This window comes from Triturus cristatus, chromosome 7 (assembly GCF_964204655.1).
Source record: "Triturus cristatus chromosome 7, aTriCri1.1, whole genome shotgun sequence".
Lineage (NCBI taxonomy): Eukaryota > Metazoa > Chordata > Amphibia > Caudata > Salamandridae > Triturus > Triturus cristatus.
The window spans coordinates 1,073,157,739-1,073,176,987 of NC_140590.1; the positions used below are offsets into that span (position 1 = coordinate 1,073,157,739).

Below are 19,249 nucleotides of genomic sequence, written 5' to 3' on the forward strand. Positions count from 1 at the left end.
GCTCCCCTTCATGTCCCAACCCCCAGAACAGTATTTTCAGAGGCTATGGCCTGTCTGAAATTTTAGATTTTTTTATTAGTATTTCTGCCTCTTTCCACATATGACTCTAATGTTTTGTTTTGTCTTATGCCAAATACGTTTTTTTTAACGCACATTCGTGGCATTTCTGCCCCGCTAAGGAGAATTAAAGAACAGTTTAGCTTAGTGGGTCTCATGTATTCCTTCAGGTAAAATGCAAACAGAGGTTTTGTTAGTTATGATTTAGATGGATTTTGAATGTCCCCCCCTCCTTCTTTAGGCTCAATTGGGTTTCCGAAACTCTCATCTGTTTAGATGACACTGAGGCATGGTCATTTTTTTAAATGGTGAGTCGTAAGAATGAACAGGACAGAGGGGAGTTTTCACCACAATATACTTTTGGAGAGAATAATTATAAATACGATATTTTACAGCACAATTTTCATATAAATTTGCCATGGTTTGTGAGGATCTAGTCAATAAAAATTTCAATAATATCAAGTTATGACAAGCAATTCTGACCATCCTCTCTGAGCCCAGGAACTTTACAGGCCCACCTACACTAAAATGAAAATAGTGAAAAATGGTGCATTTGTCAAAACTGTTTCTTTAAAAAGTGACTAAAAGTACAGGTATTTTTTTCCGTAATATTTCACGTGACCATTTCTTTTTTACAGAAGCGCTGGCGCTTTATGTGCGTCAGTGCTATCTGTATTACAAAAAGGGCTGCACAAGTGTCTGTGACCCTTTCTGTAATACCAAAGTGCCCATGGGGGTGTGCAAAGTGGGCGCAAAGGAATATTGCACCCCCAGGGCACTTTGTATAATATGGCCCCTGGATTGTGCTTGAATCAGCAATTTACCAAGGGTGGACATTGTCTTGTCACAAATATCCCCAGTATATCAGGAATCACCACCGATAACAAATAAGAATGGCGAGCACTTTACCAGGCGTTGGCATCATCATGCCACGGGCATCCATAATGTTCCAACAGAAGTGTGCACCACATGCATTGGATGCCACCAATTACCCCAGGGATTACTATCATCGTCATCATCATGCCTTGACCGAGCACAGTTGCCAAGAATTGCAGCCATTATACTAGGGCTGTCATCATATCTAGAGCGGTTATTGGACACCATCATACCATAGATGCCAACAACGTGCCAAGAACTAGCACAATGATGCCACAGTCAGCATTATACCAGGGTGGACGCAATAGATAATGTTAACTTTCCACTGACACCTTTTTCTGGTTGCCTCACTTCTCCCCAAGATTTATGTTCCTCGGATCCCTTATGTCATGGTTCATTAATCCAACATGGTGGGCCCTGCATCACATGTGCACTCTGACTGGCGAGCCAGGTTCTGCCTGGACCCTGAAGGCCTGATGTTGGGTTATACACACTATACTGGAGAGTTGTGGGCTGTGTTTCTAGGCCCCACCTATACAAAGGGTGTTGTATTAGCCCTGCAGTTTGTACTTCTCCCCTGCGGCTCTCCAGGCTTAGCTTAGGAGCTCTGTGACAGAAGCAAGGTTGCACAGCTTCAGACCCTGGGAATAAGAGGAGGGATGTCCCTCAAACATCCTGATGTCTTTGTTACTAAACTTTTCCAAGATCATAATTGTGTTCTGAAATCTTGCTGCTGACTCAGGAGAGGTGAACCGCTCCCCCCCGCTTCTTCCTCTCTCAAATTCACTTCTCTTGCTTCCTTGTGTCCACACAGCACAGAAGAATGTCGGAAACGTCCATCTCGCCTCCAGGATCCAGCATCGGTTCCCCCAACAGGGTCATCTGTGTGAGTAAAGAACCCTGAGCGATTGCTGCAGGCATGCATGTGTTTGAGAAACATTCAGAGGTGCCCTCTCTGGACCCAACCAAGAGGTGCTTGAAGATGAAGAGGGTGCTCTATATACAAGGAGATGTATAAAGGGCTTGTTGTGTTCGTATTGTGCAGGGCAGCCCTTTATTTGTGGACTTGGAGGCAGATCATGTTGTAGATGGGTGTGCTCTGTGGCCTCTTCATTGGTTTGCAGTGTTATACAAGGGCTGCAGTGCATTACACTGCATGCCCACCTGCTAAGGCTGGCATTTTGGTGACAGCGCTGGCAGTGAGGTTTAACTCCATTGAACAGAATTGCTCGGATGGTACGGAATTCTTGTTATGAATATGAAGAAGGGCGGCTAGGGGCCTGCATGATGGTACAACGCATACCTCAACAACGCATGCCTGAACCACGCGGTCTAAACCCCGACCGCTTCTTTACCACGCATGCCTCTACCACTCATGCCATTACCACAGAATTTCATGGTAAAGACATGATTGGTAAAGGGACATGTGTGGTAAAGTTCACATCCCTGCCCGCAGCTCTGAAAAACTGTCTCTTCTACCCCGGCCTGAGTGCTAAAAACTGTCGCCACGCCCTTATATCTACCCCGACCCCTGCCCCCCTCACTGCCCTGAGCCCTAAAAACTGACCCCTACCCCTGTAAACCACCCTGACCAGCCCCCACCCTTAGGCCTAAAACTGCCCCCAGCCCTGAAAACTGTCTGTTGCCCCAGGCCGTCCTAAAAACTGACCCAATCTCCCAAAAAACTACCCCAACCGAGCCCCATTCTGCTCTGAGTCCTAAAAACTACCCCACCCTGAAAAATTACCCACCCCCCAAATCCCAGCCCCACTTACCTGACCGTGTGCTTCCTCTTCCCGCCCGCTCATTCCAGCATCTAGACCTCACACTGTCTTAACTAGGCATATGTGTGGTTAAGGCAAGCGTGGTTCGGCTTGTGGGGAAACGGCACTTGTGACTCAGCCCGTATTGTTAAGACCAATTCCCCTGCTAGAGAAGTGTCCTGTCCACGGCCGGACTGGAAACAACAACGAACCCTGGCCATCTGCTCGACCACCCTCCGTAGCAGGGGTGCTGGGGGGGTGCTAGTGATAAGCACCGCTCCCGCTGCACTGCTCCCGCTTTTGTTACAGGGGGGCGCTAATAAAGCGCTGCTGCCAAACCGGCCCCCAGTAACAAAACCGGCCCCCACCCTTCCGGCTCACCGTGAAAACGCCAGGTGCCCGCTACGGTCAGTCCGGCCCTGGTCCTGTCTAGGAGGCCTGAGCACATCAAGGGCCGCTACCGCTACGGGATGTCTCCCTTCGTTCAAAGCAATGAAGATTGCCCACGAATATACTGAAGTCTTCGTTTTTAAGGCAGGCCGAGGGATCCCCAGGAGAATATTTCTGCCAATTGGAAGAAAGTTAAACTCAGTGGATGGTGCTTTTATTTAGCCACAGTCAAGCATCTGTGTAACTATGCCCAGGGAGGCGCAGCTTGGTTTGTTTATAAGCAGTGAAGGCGGGTGGTGTCAGGGAGGTAGTTTGAGAGGACATGTGCTGTTGACTGGAAGCAGAGAGGGATGCATGCATTGGGGGTGGATGCTGCTCGGGATATCGACAGAGGCAGGCACTGCTCAGGATGTCAGCACAGAGGGCAAAAGGGCTGCTCAGAAGAAGCAAGTCATCACTGGACGCAAGCTCTGGGGCAAGTGCTGTCAGGATGCAAGCAGGCAGGTGGGTGCTGCTCACTAAGTAAGTAGGGAAAGAGGTGCTGCTCAGGATGTAAGTGGAGCGGGCATGTGCTGCTCAGGATGTAGGTAGTGAGGAGAGGCGCTGCTCAGGGGCAGGGATATAGGCAGCTCCCACTCTCAGGCTGTCTGACTATGTAGCACTGAGTGGACTCTGAAATTGTCTTTTCTTTATAATTCTTACTGTGCCTTATATTCTAAACTTGTCTTTTCTTTATTGTTTGTTTCGTCCACACTTCTCCTCCACCACACTCCGTTTCCACTCCATGTTTCCCATCCGTCCTTCCTTCCTTATTTCTTTGTTCTCTCATTCCTTCTACTCTCTTTTCCTGCTCCCTCCATTTCTCTCCTTTGCCTCTCCCTCTCACTCTCCATTCACCTACCCCTTCTTTTGTCTCTCTCTTTCTCTCACACATACACATTCTCTCTCTCTCTCCTCTCTCTCTCTCTATCTCTCTCCATCTCTCTCTCATCTCTCTTTCTTGCTCTTGCTCTCGCTCTCTCTCTCCATCTCTCTCTCTCTCTTTCTCTCACACACACACATTCTCTCTCTCTCTCTCCTCTCTCCCTCTCTCTCCATCTCTCTCTCATCTCTCTTTCTTTCTCTCGCTCTCTCTCTCTCCATCTCTCTCCATCTCTCTCTCCATCTCTTTCTCCCTCCCTTTCTCTCTCCTCTCCCTCTCCTCTTCCATTCACCTTGATCTCTCTCTGTCTCTCTCTCTCTCTCCACACTTTTCTCACTCATCAACCCTTTCTTCCTGCCCTACTCTCCTGTCCCTCCTACCCTTCCATTCTGCTGTCTTTCTCCAGGCCAAGGTTGACAATCAGATCTTTAATTACAAGGACCTGGCCGCTCTGCCCAAGGTCAAGGCCATCTATGATGTCCAGCGGCCGGACCTTATGTCCTACGAGTCCTACCACAGGTACACCTCGGATGAGATGCTGGACAGATACGGCTATGGGGAGGTAGGCGTCCCTTTCGGATATCTGGGCGGGCCCGTGCTCTGTGGCACCCTGTGCATGGCAGTGTGCATGGCAGCGTCTGTGCATGAACAGTTTGTGGGCTGGCTTATGTGCTAGAATTCATCTGACAGGGAAGTGCATTGGGCATCATCAGTGTTTTGGGGTCTGCACGACATGACTCCGGCAAGGCAAAGGCATATACTAATCATATGGGGCAACATGTTTCAAACAATTTAGCATTCTCAAACGGTGCGAATCGGAAATTTCAGCATTTGCGAATGCAAAATAACCTTTCAAGATGTATGAAAGGCTTTGTAGTCGCAATTTAAGGTAATCACAAAAATTAGACCCCGGGAACCCTTGGCTTTGCATTTCCTAATTTTCGATTACAATTAGATAATCACAAATTATCTAATGCAAAACAATTTGTACCTATGGGCCCATAGGAACAAATGGAGTAATATTACCTAATAGTGATTACCTATTTACCAAATTTCTATTTGGTAATATTAAAGAATCACTAATTCTTTGGCGATTCCTTACATACATAGCATTTTGCAATTACCAAATAGCTATTCGGTAAACATCACTATTAGGTAATCGCAAAATGCTTTTTTGATATATGCGGCCCATGGTGTGTAAACGATGCTAGAACAGTAAATGCATAAGGCTGCTCTGTGAGGGAGCACCTCTGTGCATGCAACTGGGATCAGTTTCCTGTGCAACCAGATCTCTCAAGGCCACAGTCTCAGAAAAGCTCTCAGTCCCATTGACCTTTTTTCTCCCTAGTCTAGATAAACTTGAGGTATTCGTGTTAGAAACACATGCATACATTTCCCCAGCAATGTAACAAGACATGTTCATATATGCTGAATGTCGTTCTGTAATGTTCAAAACGAGCAGGTCTCCTTCCAACACCTTAGTAGTCCTATTAATGTTAGTTAAAGGGGTTGTTAAATAGCAAAACTCACTTGTGTGTGTTGCTGTCTGTTTTGTGTGTCTGGTTGTGTGAGTTTTGTGGTGTGCTTCTGTGTGTGTGTTTGCACATGCATGCAATGCAGACGAACATACCCTCAATCTTTCGCTCTTTTAGTAAGTAAAAACAAGCATTGGCAATTCCAATAGGTCTCGCAATGGCTTTTCTGTTGGACACCGAGCGTGGAGAAATGTGAGCCCCTCTCAGTGAGTTCAAATTCAATATGTTAATAGGAAACCCTCCTGCAAGTGGTGCATGTTTTTCATTAAAAGATATACCGGTGAACCAATTGGGTGCAAAGTGGGGTTCCCGTATCTCACCGGTTATGATGCCATGCTGATCGATAATAAAGGGCATGCTTAATCTAAATAGTGTAACATATATTATATTGTTTGACAGTGTGTGTCCATGTGAAAGCTCTTGTCTTTGTCCTATTGTTAAAAGAAACGGGGTTAGACACACTGCATCAGACCCGCTCTATATAGCATTAAAGAGAACATTACAGCCAGGGGCGTAACACAGGCCCCCGCGGTGCGGGGGTACCCCCAAGCTCCAGGGGGCCCCCTCAGCACAGCACTTTGGCCGGAGAGCTCCAGATTGAGACCTGAGGGGGCCCCTCCACATATCTTGCAGGGAGGCCCCTCAAGTTTTGTTACACCAGTGATTACAGCATGATAGAACTCTCTGGCGTGATATCACGTCTGATTAGTTGCGTTTTGCCAGGAGTTACAAAGATGTTGCAATGGTGTCAGCTTTGGCGTTCTATTTGGAAACTAATTCCCCAATATGCGGGACGGTGTTCTATGTTGTTAGGAGCCGGATGTGTACAGAGGCAGAGAGCTCCACTGAGCAATAGCTTAATCGCCTAGGTGTCCCAGAAATATCGAATCTGTGCTCCCCTCTTTCTGCCATTGAGTCTCCTGGGGTGTAATGGTTTAAACGTGTGTGGTCCGTTTATTTAACACTGTTGGGGAAACGGCATTTACAACGCGGACGGAATCACATGTTCCATTACCATGCTTGCCGTTACCACGCATATTCCTTTAACATGCATGCCTTTAAAACAATTTCTGTTGTAAAGGCATATGTGTGGTAAAGGCAGTCACAGTCAGTGTTCTAGACGAAAGAGGAATGGACGGGGTGGGAGGTGTTGCAGAGGGACTTCTGCCCGGACGAGATTGGGCGGAATGGGAAGGATCAGGTGGCAGCTTGGTGAGTAGTTTTCTGTTTTTAGGGCTGGGGTCGGGGTAGATTCCAGGGCTGGGGGCCGATTTAGGGCTCAGGGCAGGGGGTGCTGGATTTTTAGGACTGGGATCGGGGTCGTTTTTAGGGCTGCAAGATAATTTTAGGGCTCAGGGTGGAGGGCTGGGGGATTTTTAGGGCTGGGGTTGGAGTCGTTATCAGGGCAGGAGGTCGGGTTTTAGGGCTCAGGGCGGGGACCTGGAATGTAACCTTTACCACGCATATCCCTTTACCAATCATGCCTTTACAGCTAAATTTGTTGAAAAAACATTTCTGTGGTAAAGGCATGCAAGGTTAAAACCAGGTTGGTAGGGCATACAAAGTAATCACATGCGTGGTTCTGTCCTACAACCACGCTGTTGGCGTACAAAAAATGGGCGTTTGTCCAAATACTCTCTATAGCTTTAAAATAAGGTGCCGCCATGTTGGAATGGTGACTGAGGAATAGAACCCCTACTCGCGTCAGATAATCTGTAAGTTAATTAAAAACAACAATATTGTAGTTATAAGGGTGAATCCTCAGACTTCGGTCCTGGGATCACACTCTCCCCGGCAGCTCCGTGGTACTCTGCGTCACCTCTGGCAGCCTGCCCCTCAGTTGCTGGGTTTGAGACCACCCTGACTCAGGTTAATCTTTAGCGCGTTGTGACTTTATTTTTCATCTGGTGTAATTGTAATTTGCCTGCTGCTGTTTATCTGGCTTTAGTGTGGCTGGTTCTTTCTATTCCCTCTTTTGCCCATTGCTGGTGCTCCCCTTCGTCTCCCCTCCGTATCCCGCTGCCGCCAACCACTGACCCCTCCCCCTACCACCCCGCTCCTGCCTCCCAGCTGCACGTCCCTCCCCACACCCCTACATTATAGCGACAGCTGCGGGGGAGCGCGTGTGAATCCTCAGACTTCAGTCCTGGGATCACACTCTCCCTGGCAGTTCCGCGGTACTCTGCGTCGCTTCTGGCAGCCTGCCCCTCAGTTGCAGGGTTCGAGACCACTCTGACTCAGGTTAATCTTTAGCGTGTTGTGTCTTTATTTTTCATCTGGTGTAATTATAATTTGCCTGCTGTTGTTCATCTGGCTTTATTGTGCCTGGTTCTTTCTATTCCCTCTTATGCTCATTGCTGTGCGCCCCTTCGTCTCCACTCCATTTCCTGCTGCTGCCGACCTCTGACCCCTCCCCCTACCGCCCCGCTCCCACCTCCCGGCTGCATGTCCCTCCCCTACATTATGGAGACCGTGGTGCGGTCGCACCGAAGGCGTGCCTAAGGCAAGCCCATCTGCGCCCGTCCACGAACCGACCGTGACCAGCGCCAGGAACCCTGGTTCTCTGAGACCCCACCGCTATGACTGCGCCACATCAGCGCCGAACACCACCCATGGGCAGTTCTCGTGCAGACCCTGCCGCAGATCCTTTACCATTGATGAAGCTCCCACGACCACCAAAGGCAGGCCCGATGCACGCACCACTGAAACCCCGACTTGCATCCTTCTCAACGTGCACTTCCTGCACCGACATGCCGTTGAGATCTGGGACCTGATCGACACTATCTCGCCCGACGTCGCATTCTTCACGGAAACCTGGACCAACGCCACCTCCGGCCCCGACATCGCTATGGCCATCCCCGACGGATACAAGATCCAGAGAAAGGACCATCCGCACCGCCCTGGAGGAGGACTCGCCATCGCACACAAGACCCCCCTCCAACTCTCCACATCCAGCACGAGTGACCCCCTCTCCAACACGGAGCACCACCACTTCCAGATTCAGACTAGCCCCAGGAACATGCTACGTGGCACCCTCATCTAAAGACTGCCAGGACCTCGCACTCACCACGCAACCACCATCGCCGAGCTTGCCGCACCCCATGCCATCACCTCCACAGACTACATTCTACTCTTGGAACAGAATTTCCACCTCGACAACGGCAATGACCCCGACTCCACCACTCTCCTTGACAACCTCGACAACCTTGGACTGCAGCAGCTTTTCAACACACCCACCCACAGATCGGGTCACACCCTCGACCACATCTTCACGGGGGAAACTAACATCCACTTCAGCCACACCACCCAGCCCCCTGGACTGACCACCACTGCGTCCACTTCACTTTCAACACCACCACCGCACCCAATTCACCCCGCGCCCACCACGATGGAACTGGAGCAAGGTCACAGAGGAACTCCTCAGCAGCACCCTCCATCAACCCCCCCCCAATCACCACGCACGACACCAACTCCGCAGCCAGGGAGTTTCCCCACTGGATCTCCTGCTGCGGCGATGAGCTCGCACCCCTCCACCCTCCTGCCCAACAACGCCTTCTAAAAGCTGCCTGGTTCACCACAGAACTTTAAGAAGCCAGACACTCCTGCAGACGCCTAGAAAAAACCTGGTGAAACCTGAAAACCAAGGAATCATGGAACAACCACAAGAGCGTCCTGAAGGAATACCACCAACGCATAAGAGACACCAAACAGACCTTCATAAGAGACAAAGTCCTGACCAACGTGACCAACGCCAAGGACCTTTTCAACGTCATACAGCAGTTCGCCAAACCCACCTGCGAAGCCACAGACATCACACCCTCCCAGTATCTCTGCGACAAGCTTTGCTCCTACTTCCATCTGAAGACCAAGGCCCTCTACAACAACTTCAATGAACCAACGACGAATACCACCCCACTACTGACCGCCACCGATAAGCCTACCATCACGTCCTGGTATCCCGCTACCGACAAACTCATCACCGCAGCCAATGAAGAAAACCCACTCAGGAGCCCCAACGGACCCCTTGCTACTGCACATATTCCACAGGGCCGCCACCATCATCGCACCCGAACTAGGAAGAACCATCAATGCCTCCCTCAGATCAGGCATCTGCCCAGACAACTGGAAACGGGCAGAGGTAAAACCCCTCCTCAAGAAACCAACGGGCGACCCTACGGACCTGAAAAACTACCGGCCCATCTCTCTACTCCCCTTCATGGCCAAAGTCACAGAGAGAATCGTAAACACCCAGCTGACCGCCTTCATAGAATAGAACTCCATCCTGGACACCTCCCAATCTGGATTCCGCAGCAACCACAGCACCGAAACCGCCCTCCTTGCCACCACCGACGACATCCGCATGCTACTGGATCATGGACACACCGCGGCCCTAATCCTTCTAGACCTCTCTGCAGCTTTCGACACCATCTCACATCTCACCCTCGCAGCCAGACTACACGACACGGGAATACAAGGAGCCGCCCTCGACTGGATCCAATCCTTCCTCTCTGACAGAACCCAGAGGATCCAACTCCCTCCCTTCCTCTCCAAACACACGGAAATCAGCTGCGGAGTACCCCAGGGATCATCACTCAGCCCCACGCTCTTCAATGTCTACATGGCCCCACTCGCCACCATCGTCAGAGAGCATGGGCTAAACATCGTATCCTACGCCGACGACACTCAGCTCATCCTCTCGCTCACGAAGAATCCCGAAGACGCCAGACTCTGCTTCCAGGAAGGAATGAAGAACGTGGCAGCCTGGATGAAGGACAGCTGCCTGAAGCTTAACTCAGAGAACACCAAGGTCCTCATCCTCGGACCCTGCACCGCCTGGGACAACACCTGGTGGTCCTCTGCCCTCGGGAGCCCACCCACTCCCACAGGCCACGCTCGGAACCTCTGCATCATCCTGGACTGCTCCCTCTCCATGAACTGCCAGATCAACGCCATCGCCTCCATCAGTTTCATCTGCCTTCGCATCCTCCGTAAGACCTTCAAATGGATCCCCCCCGACTGCAGAAGGACCGTCACCCACGCACTTCAAACCAGCAGACTGGACTACGGCAAAATCCTCTATGCCGTAATCAACAAAACTCTTCTACACAAACTCCAAACCATCCAGAACGCTGCAGCCAGACTCGTCCTTCGGACACCGCGCCACGAGCACATGACCCAACACCTACGAGGCCTCCACTGGCTCCCGTCGAAAAGAGGGTCACCTTCAAACTCCTCACCCACGCCTACAAATCCCTCAACAACATCGGACCAAAATACCTCAACGAGAGACTATCCTTTCACGTACCCAAAAGGAACCTCCGCTCCGCCAACCTCGCCCTGGCAGAGGTCCCCCGCATCCGCATAAACAGAACCGGTGGGAGAGCCTTCTCCTACATCGCAGCCAAAACCTGGAACGAGCTCCCTGTGAACATCAGACGCTCCCCGCCTCTGCACACGTTCAGGAAGGACCTCAAGACCTGGCTCTGCGTCTGACCCGGAGCCGCCGCCCCCCCACCCTCTCCCAGTGCCTTGAGACCCTCACGGGTGAGTAGTGCGCTGTATAAGCCCCTGATTCATTGATAATGAAACACCAGTACACAAGGAAACCTAATTTGGACCTCTTTTTCAAGCCTCCCCCCAACCAATTTTCAACAAATTTGGGAGAAAACAGTGTTCCAACTTCAAACATTGAGCAATCCAGATTTGATGCCGATTAGTCAAATGATCCAAAAATCCTAAAGGACTTTTAAGTTCCCCCAAGAGATACAGCGCACCCTTCTGGCGGCCACAGAGAATAATAATATCAGCGCAAAAGAGATGAAAGCTGAGACACAAAATTCCAGGCGGTTTCATTTTATTATCTCTGTGCGATGCAAACTGTGTGTGTGGTGCCAGCAGTGTTTAAGACATCAGAGGGGCACCAGTGTGCAGACACTGTCCGCTGTAGGCAGCCAGTCTGAGAGACAGACTGAGCACAGCCCAAGCCATGCACGAGACATCCTTTGAATGATTCTGAGGACATCCTCTTCGGTGGAATGTGCAATGCTGTATTTGATCAATTTAGAGTAATCCTTTTTATTCTGCATCTGAAGTGTGAAGATTGCTCTCTGTGCCGGGGTTCTGCATCTGAAGTGTGAAGATTGGTGTCTGAGCCCATGTACCTTAGGGGACACAATGCAGCAAGCGGGGGCCAGTATCCAGGGGAGACAGATAAAGGTCCCCTGACTCTGGATTGTATGTTAGATAAATGAGCTCCTGGCCTCCTCTGTTGGTGCCAGGCTAGTGCCATGGTGCCAGCAGCAGTGCCAATGGAATGGGCTCAGTCTGTGCTTGGCGCAGAGCTGGATCCCTCCGCGACAATGGTTGGGTGAGGTGGGGGTCCGCGGGGTGGGCATGTATGCCCTTTGTGCTCAGTCCTCGTTGCGGGGCTGTTGCTAACTGTCCTGTGATCAGTGCTTTAAGTGGGATGAAACAGCCTGGGATTCTCTAAAGAGGGCGTGGCCTAAGAAGCTTATCTTAGACCTATATTAGAGGCATGCCCTGTGTAGCCAAGGGCCTGACAGTACACGTGCACTACAATCCCAAGCTTGACAACCTCACACAATGAAGCCTTCCTGTACAGAAGGAACGAGTGAAATCAGAAGACAACAAGATCTGTACTCATTAGATGCCCCATTATTCAGGGCCATTAGCAGGAATATATTTGTCAAGGAACATATACATTCCCAACAGATTTAACAAGCAAGGGTATCATTAGCTCACCTGCCCAGCATATGCGTGCCAGAAACTGCTCATGTGCCCTGAGCCACTATGGGCGCCATTATTCACAACCAACATACATTTCTTCTCCCGAAGCCCAACAAATGACCTGTTACCCACTTACACAGCACTCCGCGCATACCGAGAAATCATCCTTCACCTAGCCGGTTACTGATAGCAACTGAGGGTATATTACTGGAATATCATGCACGAAATATTGTTCTAGAAAAATATACTTAAAAAATATTGGCTACTAAAATATCTTGAAGGTAAAAATATAGATGTGGAGTCAAGAAGAGTAGATCTATACTTACCTATATAATCTTACCTTCACAATAATTTGGTTCTCAATATTTAGTCTGCAATATTTTTGCAGGTCAATATTCCTATCCTCGATTTTTTTACATAAAGCTGGGATGGGTGCACGAAATATTGTCCTACACTATATAAAGGATAATATATCGTCTACCAAAATTCCGTGAAAGTAAGCATATATAAATGTAGGTATGCTACACTAAATCCAGATCTACGGTATGTAGATTTGGATCTCAAAACAGTAATTTTATACTTACTTATATATTCTTACCATCACAATATGTTGGTTCTCGATATATAGGCTGAGATATTTTTGTATGGCAATATTCCTAGGCTTGACGTTCTGGCGGACAACCCCTGGACACCATTGGTAGTTTTCCAAAAATCAGAGCATTGGGTAAGCATTGGCCACCAGCCCAGCTCACTACTGAAAGGGTGGTTCCTGTGATCTCACTTCGGGGCATATTAACAAGGGCTTTATCGCTGCTTTTTTGGCTTTAAAAACCAAAAAAGCGGAGATAAAACTATTGCACTATTTACAAGAGGGTGCTAACATGCATAATCGCATGTTAGCACCCTTTTTCCCGACGCCTCCCTTTGCATCTCTAATGAGATGCAAAGTGGGCGTCACTGGGCAGTACAGCTTTGCAAATATCGCTGATGTGCACATCGCGATATTTACAAGGCTGCCCCAGCATTTTAGCAGACGTTAGTTTTTGGAGAAAACCACTGTTTTCTCCAAAAACTAACATCTGCTAAAATCCTGACTTATCCATCTCTAACCTAGGGGGTGGATTATGCTGCTACGACCACAGGGTCGTATCAGCAATGTTAGCGCCCTTTTGCAGGCAACATCGCTGGAAAACCAGCGATGTTCCCTGCAAAACGGCGATTTCCACCGCTATCTCTGGAATTTTTATCGCCGTGGAGCAACGCGTTACCAGTGCGATAAATTCCAGAGATAGACGGCGATGAATAGCAAAGCGCTAAGCCCCTTTCTCTTACTATACTTTGCCTGAAGAACTAGTGTGGATTCCCCCAGTATTCCTTCATATGAACACTTGTGCAGTAGATATGGATGAAATGTTGCCAGGCCACTGCAGCGCCACACTCTTGCAGATTTATAGGATATTGATAAACCTGTAGGGTTTTATCAAGCGCAGAAAGCGTTAATGACATTTGTTTTCCCGAAATGGACTATAACAGTGGGATGGACTGTTACTGTTAACCAAGTCTCTCTCTTTTTTCCTCTCTGCCTTCCTACATCATGCCTCTGCCTCCTGGTGCAGTCCCTTGGGATACTCTCGCCCTACTCCCAGGTATTTATAATACTGCGCTGACCTGGCCGTCAAAGATAAAAAAGTGCTCCGTGCACCCAGGCAAAGATTGGGCTCCAGCGACCTAATCTTTGGCTGGGAAACCAGGGGCCCAATTAGGAAAGCTTAGCTACGACTTACGCTTAGAATATCAGGAGTAATTCAAGAGTAAGTCACACCTATTCATTTAAAATCTTTGTGAAAGGGGTCCTAGAAGTCTTGGGTTTACTCATAGCGTGTCCACACACGCTGTTGTGTGGTCTTCAGCATTGTATTCACCACTGTTACAGTTGTCTATCAACCAAAATCGATAGAAGCATGATGCGACAACTCACCTCTCAATGTTTACATTTATATTACATTCGCAGAAGAGCTTGTTGTCAGGGGCCCACTTCTCAATTCTCCTGGTTTTATTGCATGTTTCTTGTTCGTTTCAAAGGTACTAGGGATCGCTTAAAGAAGGGGTCATCGTTTTAGTGGATTTAATGTACTCAGCAAGAACTACGTCACTCCATGTCTACTTTAAGTGACCCTAGAGGAAGGTGGAAGTGTAGACCTTGGAGGAAAGGTCTGCTCTAGTTTGTGAAGATGGCATCCCACGAGGAGCATATGGGAAGCATGATGACACATAAGCACACATTAACATAGTAAAGAACCCGCAGTTGGATATCTTCAATTAAGAACTAATATGTAATTATAAATTGTACTTTTAGAGCACTTACCAGACCAGAGGAGTTGCTGAAGGGATCTGTGGCGAGTAGCACGCTACTGTGGAACACAGGGGTAGTTGTAAATAGGTCGGTCATTAGTAATATGTGATTCCTTTTACCTCGTAGAATTAACTAAGTCATGGCTGGAGTAAAATAGAAGTTTAAACAATGAAAAAAATATATAGTTGTAGGGGAGGGTGCCTTTTAAAGCTTCAATAAATGTATAATTTTAAAGCTTTTCTGGAAGGGAGATAAAATAAGAAGAAAATTTAAAAATGCAATGTAGACCAACTCGGCATAGGGATGATCATTGAAATATATGGCAAATCTGTATTTCAAAGTATAATTTGGGGGTAAAAACCCTTTTAAAGTAAAGTTCTAGCAATGTTATGTTCAACTTTGAGGGGGGGAGCCAGATCTCCACATGCACGATATAGTTTTTAGGGGCTGTAACTGCTGGATGAAAGAAACCTGATGAACCTTGCTGTGGAGCACCTATGAACCGAGCTGGAGAAGAGGAAGTTAGTCTGGTCAACAAAAGGTGCTGTGGACTGTGGAAAGTTATGAGTGCTGAAGGTTGGTCTGCATCCAGCTGCATGGCCCAGTCACAAAATACATTTTGCAGTTCTTAGGATCTTCTCTCAGGTCTTAGACACTTGCAACAGAGCACAATTGTTCAATTGATGTTGACAAGTGTGGTGTCTCCCCCAGATTTGTTCTTAAGCCAGCATACACAATGAATTGGTTGGCCCAGGTCTGAAAGCAGTGCTTAGTTTGAGCAGGAGCTTTCCGGTGCTCGGCAGTTGCACTTAATTGTCAACACCCGCGCTTGTGACAATCTGCCACTAGGTGATGCTGTTTGGCTAATTTAGGGTAGACCACAACAACAGTTAATTAGTAATTCAATATACATTGAAAATGACTTTTATCTGCCACCCAAGTCATTTGTATAGCTTTGGGGGCCTGAATTACTCTAAATTGTCACACTTGTATGAGTGGATGGTTAGTGGTTGTATTGTTACTATAATTCTATATTTGGCAACATGGCAGGGGCAATGTGTGGAGCACGCTGCAGTGGCCTCCTGATGAGAGCCCTGGCACTTATTTTTATACAAATTAAGTACTGCCTAGAAGAAGACTCCTTCCAACAAGTACTGCACCCAGTGCCTAGACCCTTCAGCACGGCAGTGACTCAGTAATCCCACAAGGACTATAATCTGCAGTAAACTAAAATTGTTGCTAAACCCTTCAGAGTTTTTTTTCTGGCAATATCCAACACTCCTCTAGAGAGGAGCAACAGCAGAAATTCTTAGGTCAGAGGCACAGCAGCTGGGCAACCTCTCTTGTCTCTTTAGGGCCGGTCAGAAGATGCTGCCAGTGTTTCCAAAGGCTACAGGGCGAATGAACAACTGGCGGAGGTTTGAGGGTTCCCGCAGGTAAAGAGTACAGTCCATTGCAAACATGAGCACCGCAAAGGCGCCTCCTCTGGCACAATGGTATCCAATACCTGGCCTAAAGTTTGGGTTTAACTTAGGGGAACAATGCTAGAATGGATTGGGCACCCTGTTCTCTTTGATAAGTGGCATGTGTAGCCACTTTTATTTTGCTGCCCCGGCCTAGCCTATTTTCTGTCCTAATGCGACATTGCATGTAACAAAATTAAGTTGACCCAGAGGACAGAAAATGGACAATACAGCAGACTGACAAAACCAGTTAGGGTCATCTTTATGCTAACTGGAGGACACCTGACCTTTTTCTTCCACTCTAGTCATGTAGGCAAGGACATATGACAGACATGAAGAATCACCTTCAGATAAAAGTTGAGTGGTCTTATTGGGCCCCTGTATGGCCCATCTAAATAACAGGAGTTATTTGCTTGAAAAGCCCCATAAGGAGACTTGCCAAATGGAGCCAGGCCAGTAACGGTGAATCTGTTTCAGGTGAAGCTTTCAAGGCTTGTCACCCACAAGCACTTCCATGCATCTGTGATCCCGAGATGCCTCAGTGGCACATCATCCACACACAGACTCAGCATGGTAAAGCTGGAGGTCACACACACTGTTGCCAACTCTTAGAGAGCCCTTGCCAGGGTTTTGGCGTACCACATTTAGTACTTTCCATTCTTTGTCTCCATTGCTCTTTTAAGGCTTTGGTCTGAGGCTGGTCTCAGTCAAAAGCATTCTCTTACAAGCCTTGGTTCTGCCTTGTCTGCATACATTGCTGGTGTCTGGTAAGCTTGCACACGTGGCCATAGTGAATAAGGCTTTCTTTGCTCCATTTGAAAATGGCATAAATCTTCCATTTTTTTGTGATCAGCGGTGCAGCGCCTTGGAGTAGTTGGATTGGTATACATAGATGTTGACAGCAGATGAGAACTGCTAGTGCCATCTGAGCAGTTGATTTCTTAGCCTGCTACAATACCTAATGCTCAGCATTGTCTCCAGGTCTGTCTTTGCCCTCACACCAAGATTACAAATCTTTTTCTGTTTCTGTCCGATCAGAAATGTCCTTGGTTTGTTGTCACTGCTGCTTCGGGAGGTTAAGTCCATGAATATTCCACCAATATAGCAAAGAAGATCTTTATGTCAATCCTGCCCCTCAAAACAGTTGAATATATCCAGGTGAGCACGCTGGTTTAGTGGGTTCAGCAATCGGGGCTGGCATCAGTGTAAAATGAATGTGACATGTTTGAAATCCGACTCAGTCTTTCATCCTTCAAAGGTCAATCAGCTGTGTATATGAAGAAGGAAAAAGAAAACCTTTTGTTAACAGTAACATCTGCAATATTAAGTGCTGTTAAAAAATAAATAAGTACTGATTATAAGAACTCAATTTACACTGCTGATGGCAAAGGTTCAACTCCCCTACTGTGTTTATGCCACTGGGTATTTTGGAACCACTTCTGCACCTCTTCGAGATCATGCAGAAGCAAGTGATTGCATATATTCCTAAGATTTCTTGTGGATACAGATCACATTAATGAGTGTGCTAAGTTGAAAAGTTGTTTTTTTTGCTACCTTCATGAAAATCTGTCGAAAACTTATCAACTTACCAAAGTGTTCAATGTTTTTAACTTTGCCACATTTGAATGAAAATCCTAACTTTTGTCTCAATGTATGTTGCGTATATCGTCATTCGACACTAACAAAATTGTTTTGCATAAGCTACACCTTGAAGATACCCGGTTATGTACTTTTCCTGCACAATTTTCTTCTGCATTTACACACTCACTCTCAAAGTACAGAAAAATTGAGCACAACAAATAAGGTAAACACCAGCAAGTAAGGAAACATTACGCAGCCTCATATTATAGAAAAATGATCACAGTTGTGTGAGGTGCAACCACCTTTTTGTAGAACCACACAATTTCTGCCCAATCAAAACATGCACCCCTGGCTCCCAACATGTGGGCAGAGGCAAAGCCCCTCTCCTGGTGGTTCTGACATAATTGTCTGGTGAAAGCAGTGCTTTCAATATGGCAAACAAACCAGACTACAATAAAAAGTGCTACATCTCAGAAAATACATACTTCCTCTTTTCCATTGATCTCGAATAAGTTAAAATTAATTACGTTTTAGGTATTCAGAAGTTTAAACTAGGGACATTATACGTGTTGAAATAAAGGGCTATATATACAAAACTTTTTTGGAGCTTGCAAGCGGCCAGATTCACAGAAGCATGCCATTTGCATCTGCAAAAAAAGCATTTCGTAATGTACACAAGCCAAATTGCAATTTGATCTCTTGTTACCGAATCACAAGTTAGCTTTGCGAATCAGTATTTGGAAGGGGCATTTTTAGGGAGCTCTTTCCAAATACGCATTTGCTGTGGCAGTGGCGGCTGGCAAAGATCGGGGTGGCAGGGCGGAAGGGATAAAGAAAACTAATTTTGTGCCTCCTCGCCACGTCTTGTATCTCCTCCGTCATCGCTTGTGTCGTACCTCCTCTGGGCCGTAACAGGAAGCACACAGACTCCGGTGACCAATCACAATGCTGCACTGCTCATTGTGATTGGTCTGAGCACCGTAGTTTGGCTCTCAGCCAGGTAATGGAAGCCTGGAGATATTCTCTGCTCGGGCTCTAATGCAGCCTGGGTGGAGAACATGCAAAGCACACATTGCTGTTTGGCTGGCCCGATAGGGCCAGCCAAACAGACATTGCGCACTTGTAGATTGCCCACCACTCCTCCCCCCTGCTCTGAGAGTGAAGCAGCACCTCCACATAAAGACGCTGCAGCAGGAACAAATAAAATGCTAATAATAGCAAGTTATTATCATTTTATTTTTCCTTTACTTACACTGCTGAAAGCAGTGGGGCGACACTCCTTCACCTTAGTGTAGGAGCCACCACTCCACTGTGGTATGGAGCAGCGGCCCGTGCAAGTAAGAGCGGTGAGGCTGGGTGGGGGGGATTTCGACAGACAACGATGAGTGAAAATTAATTATTTATTTATTTTTTCCACGTAGTCGTCTTTAGAATCCCTCCCCAACCCGGCTACCTGCACGGGCCGCGGCTGGTGGTATGTACTGATGTTTTGCAACCAAATTCTGTTGGCAAAACATTAACATTTTACCAACACCGCAAAGGAGACGGTAACCTATTTGCAA

At 47.6% G+C, this 19,249-nt stretch overlaps 1 protein-coding gene across 2 annotated transcripts in view; it reads left to right on the plus strand.

Moving 5' to 3' along the window:
- The window catches only part of ABLIM3 (actin binding LIM protein family member 3), a 401,433-nt gene that overhangs the window by 296,567 nt on the left and 85,617 nt on the right, over positions 1-19,249 (plus strand). For both annotated transcript variants that reach the window (XR_014966685.1, XM_085618162.1), the window contains exons 9-11: positions 1,748-1,819; positions 4,415-4,570; positions 13,907-13,936. Coding sequence is in view for 1 of the 2 variants with exons in the window: in XM_085618162.1 (XP_085474288.1) it covers positions 1,748-1,819; positions 4,415-4,570; positions 13,907-13,936 (258 nt within the window). In the remaining variant the exon portion in view is untranslated. The remainder of the gene's footprint in view (positions 1-1,747; positions 1,820-4,414; positions 4,571-13,906; positions 13,937-19,249) is intronic.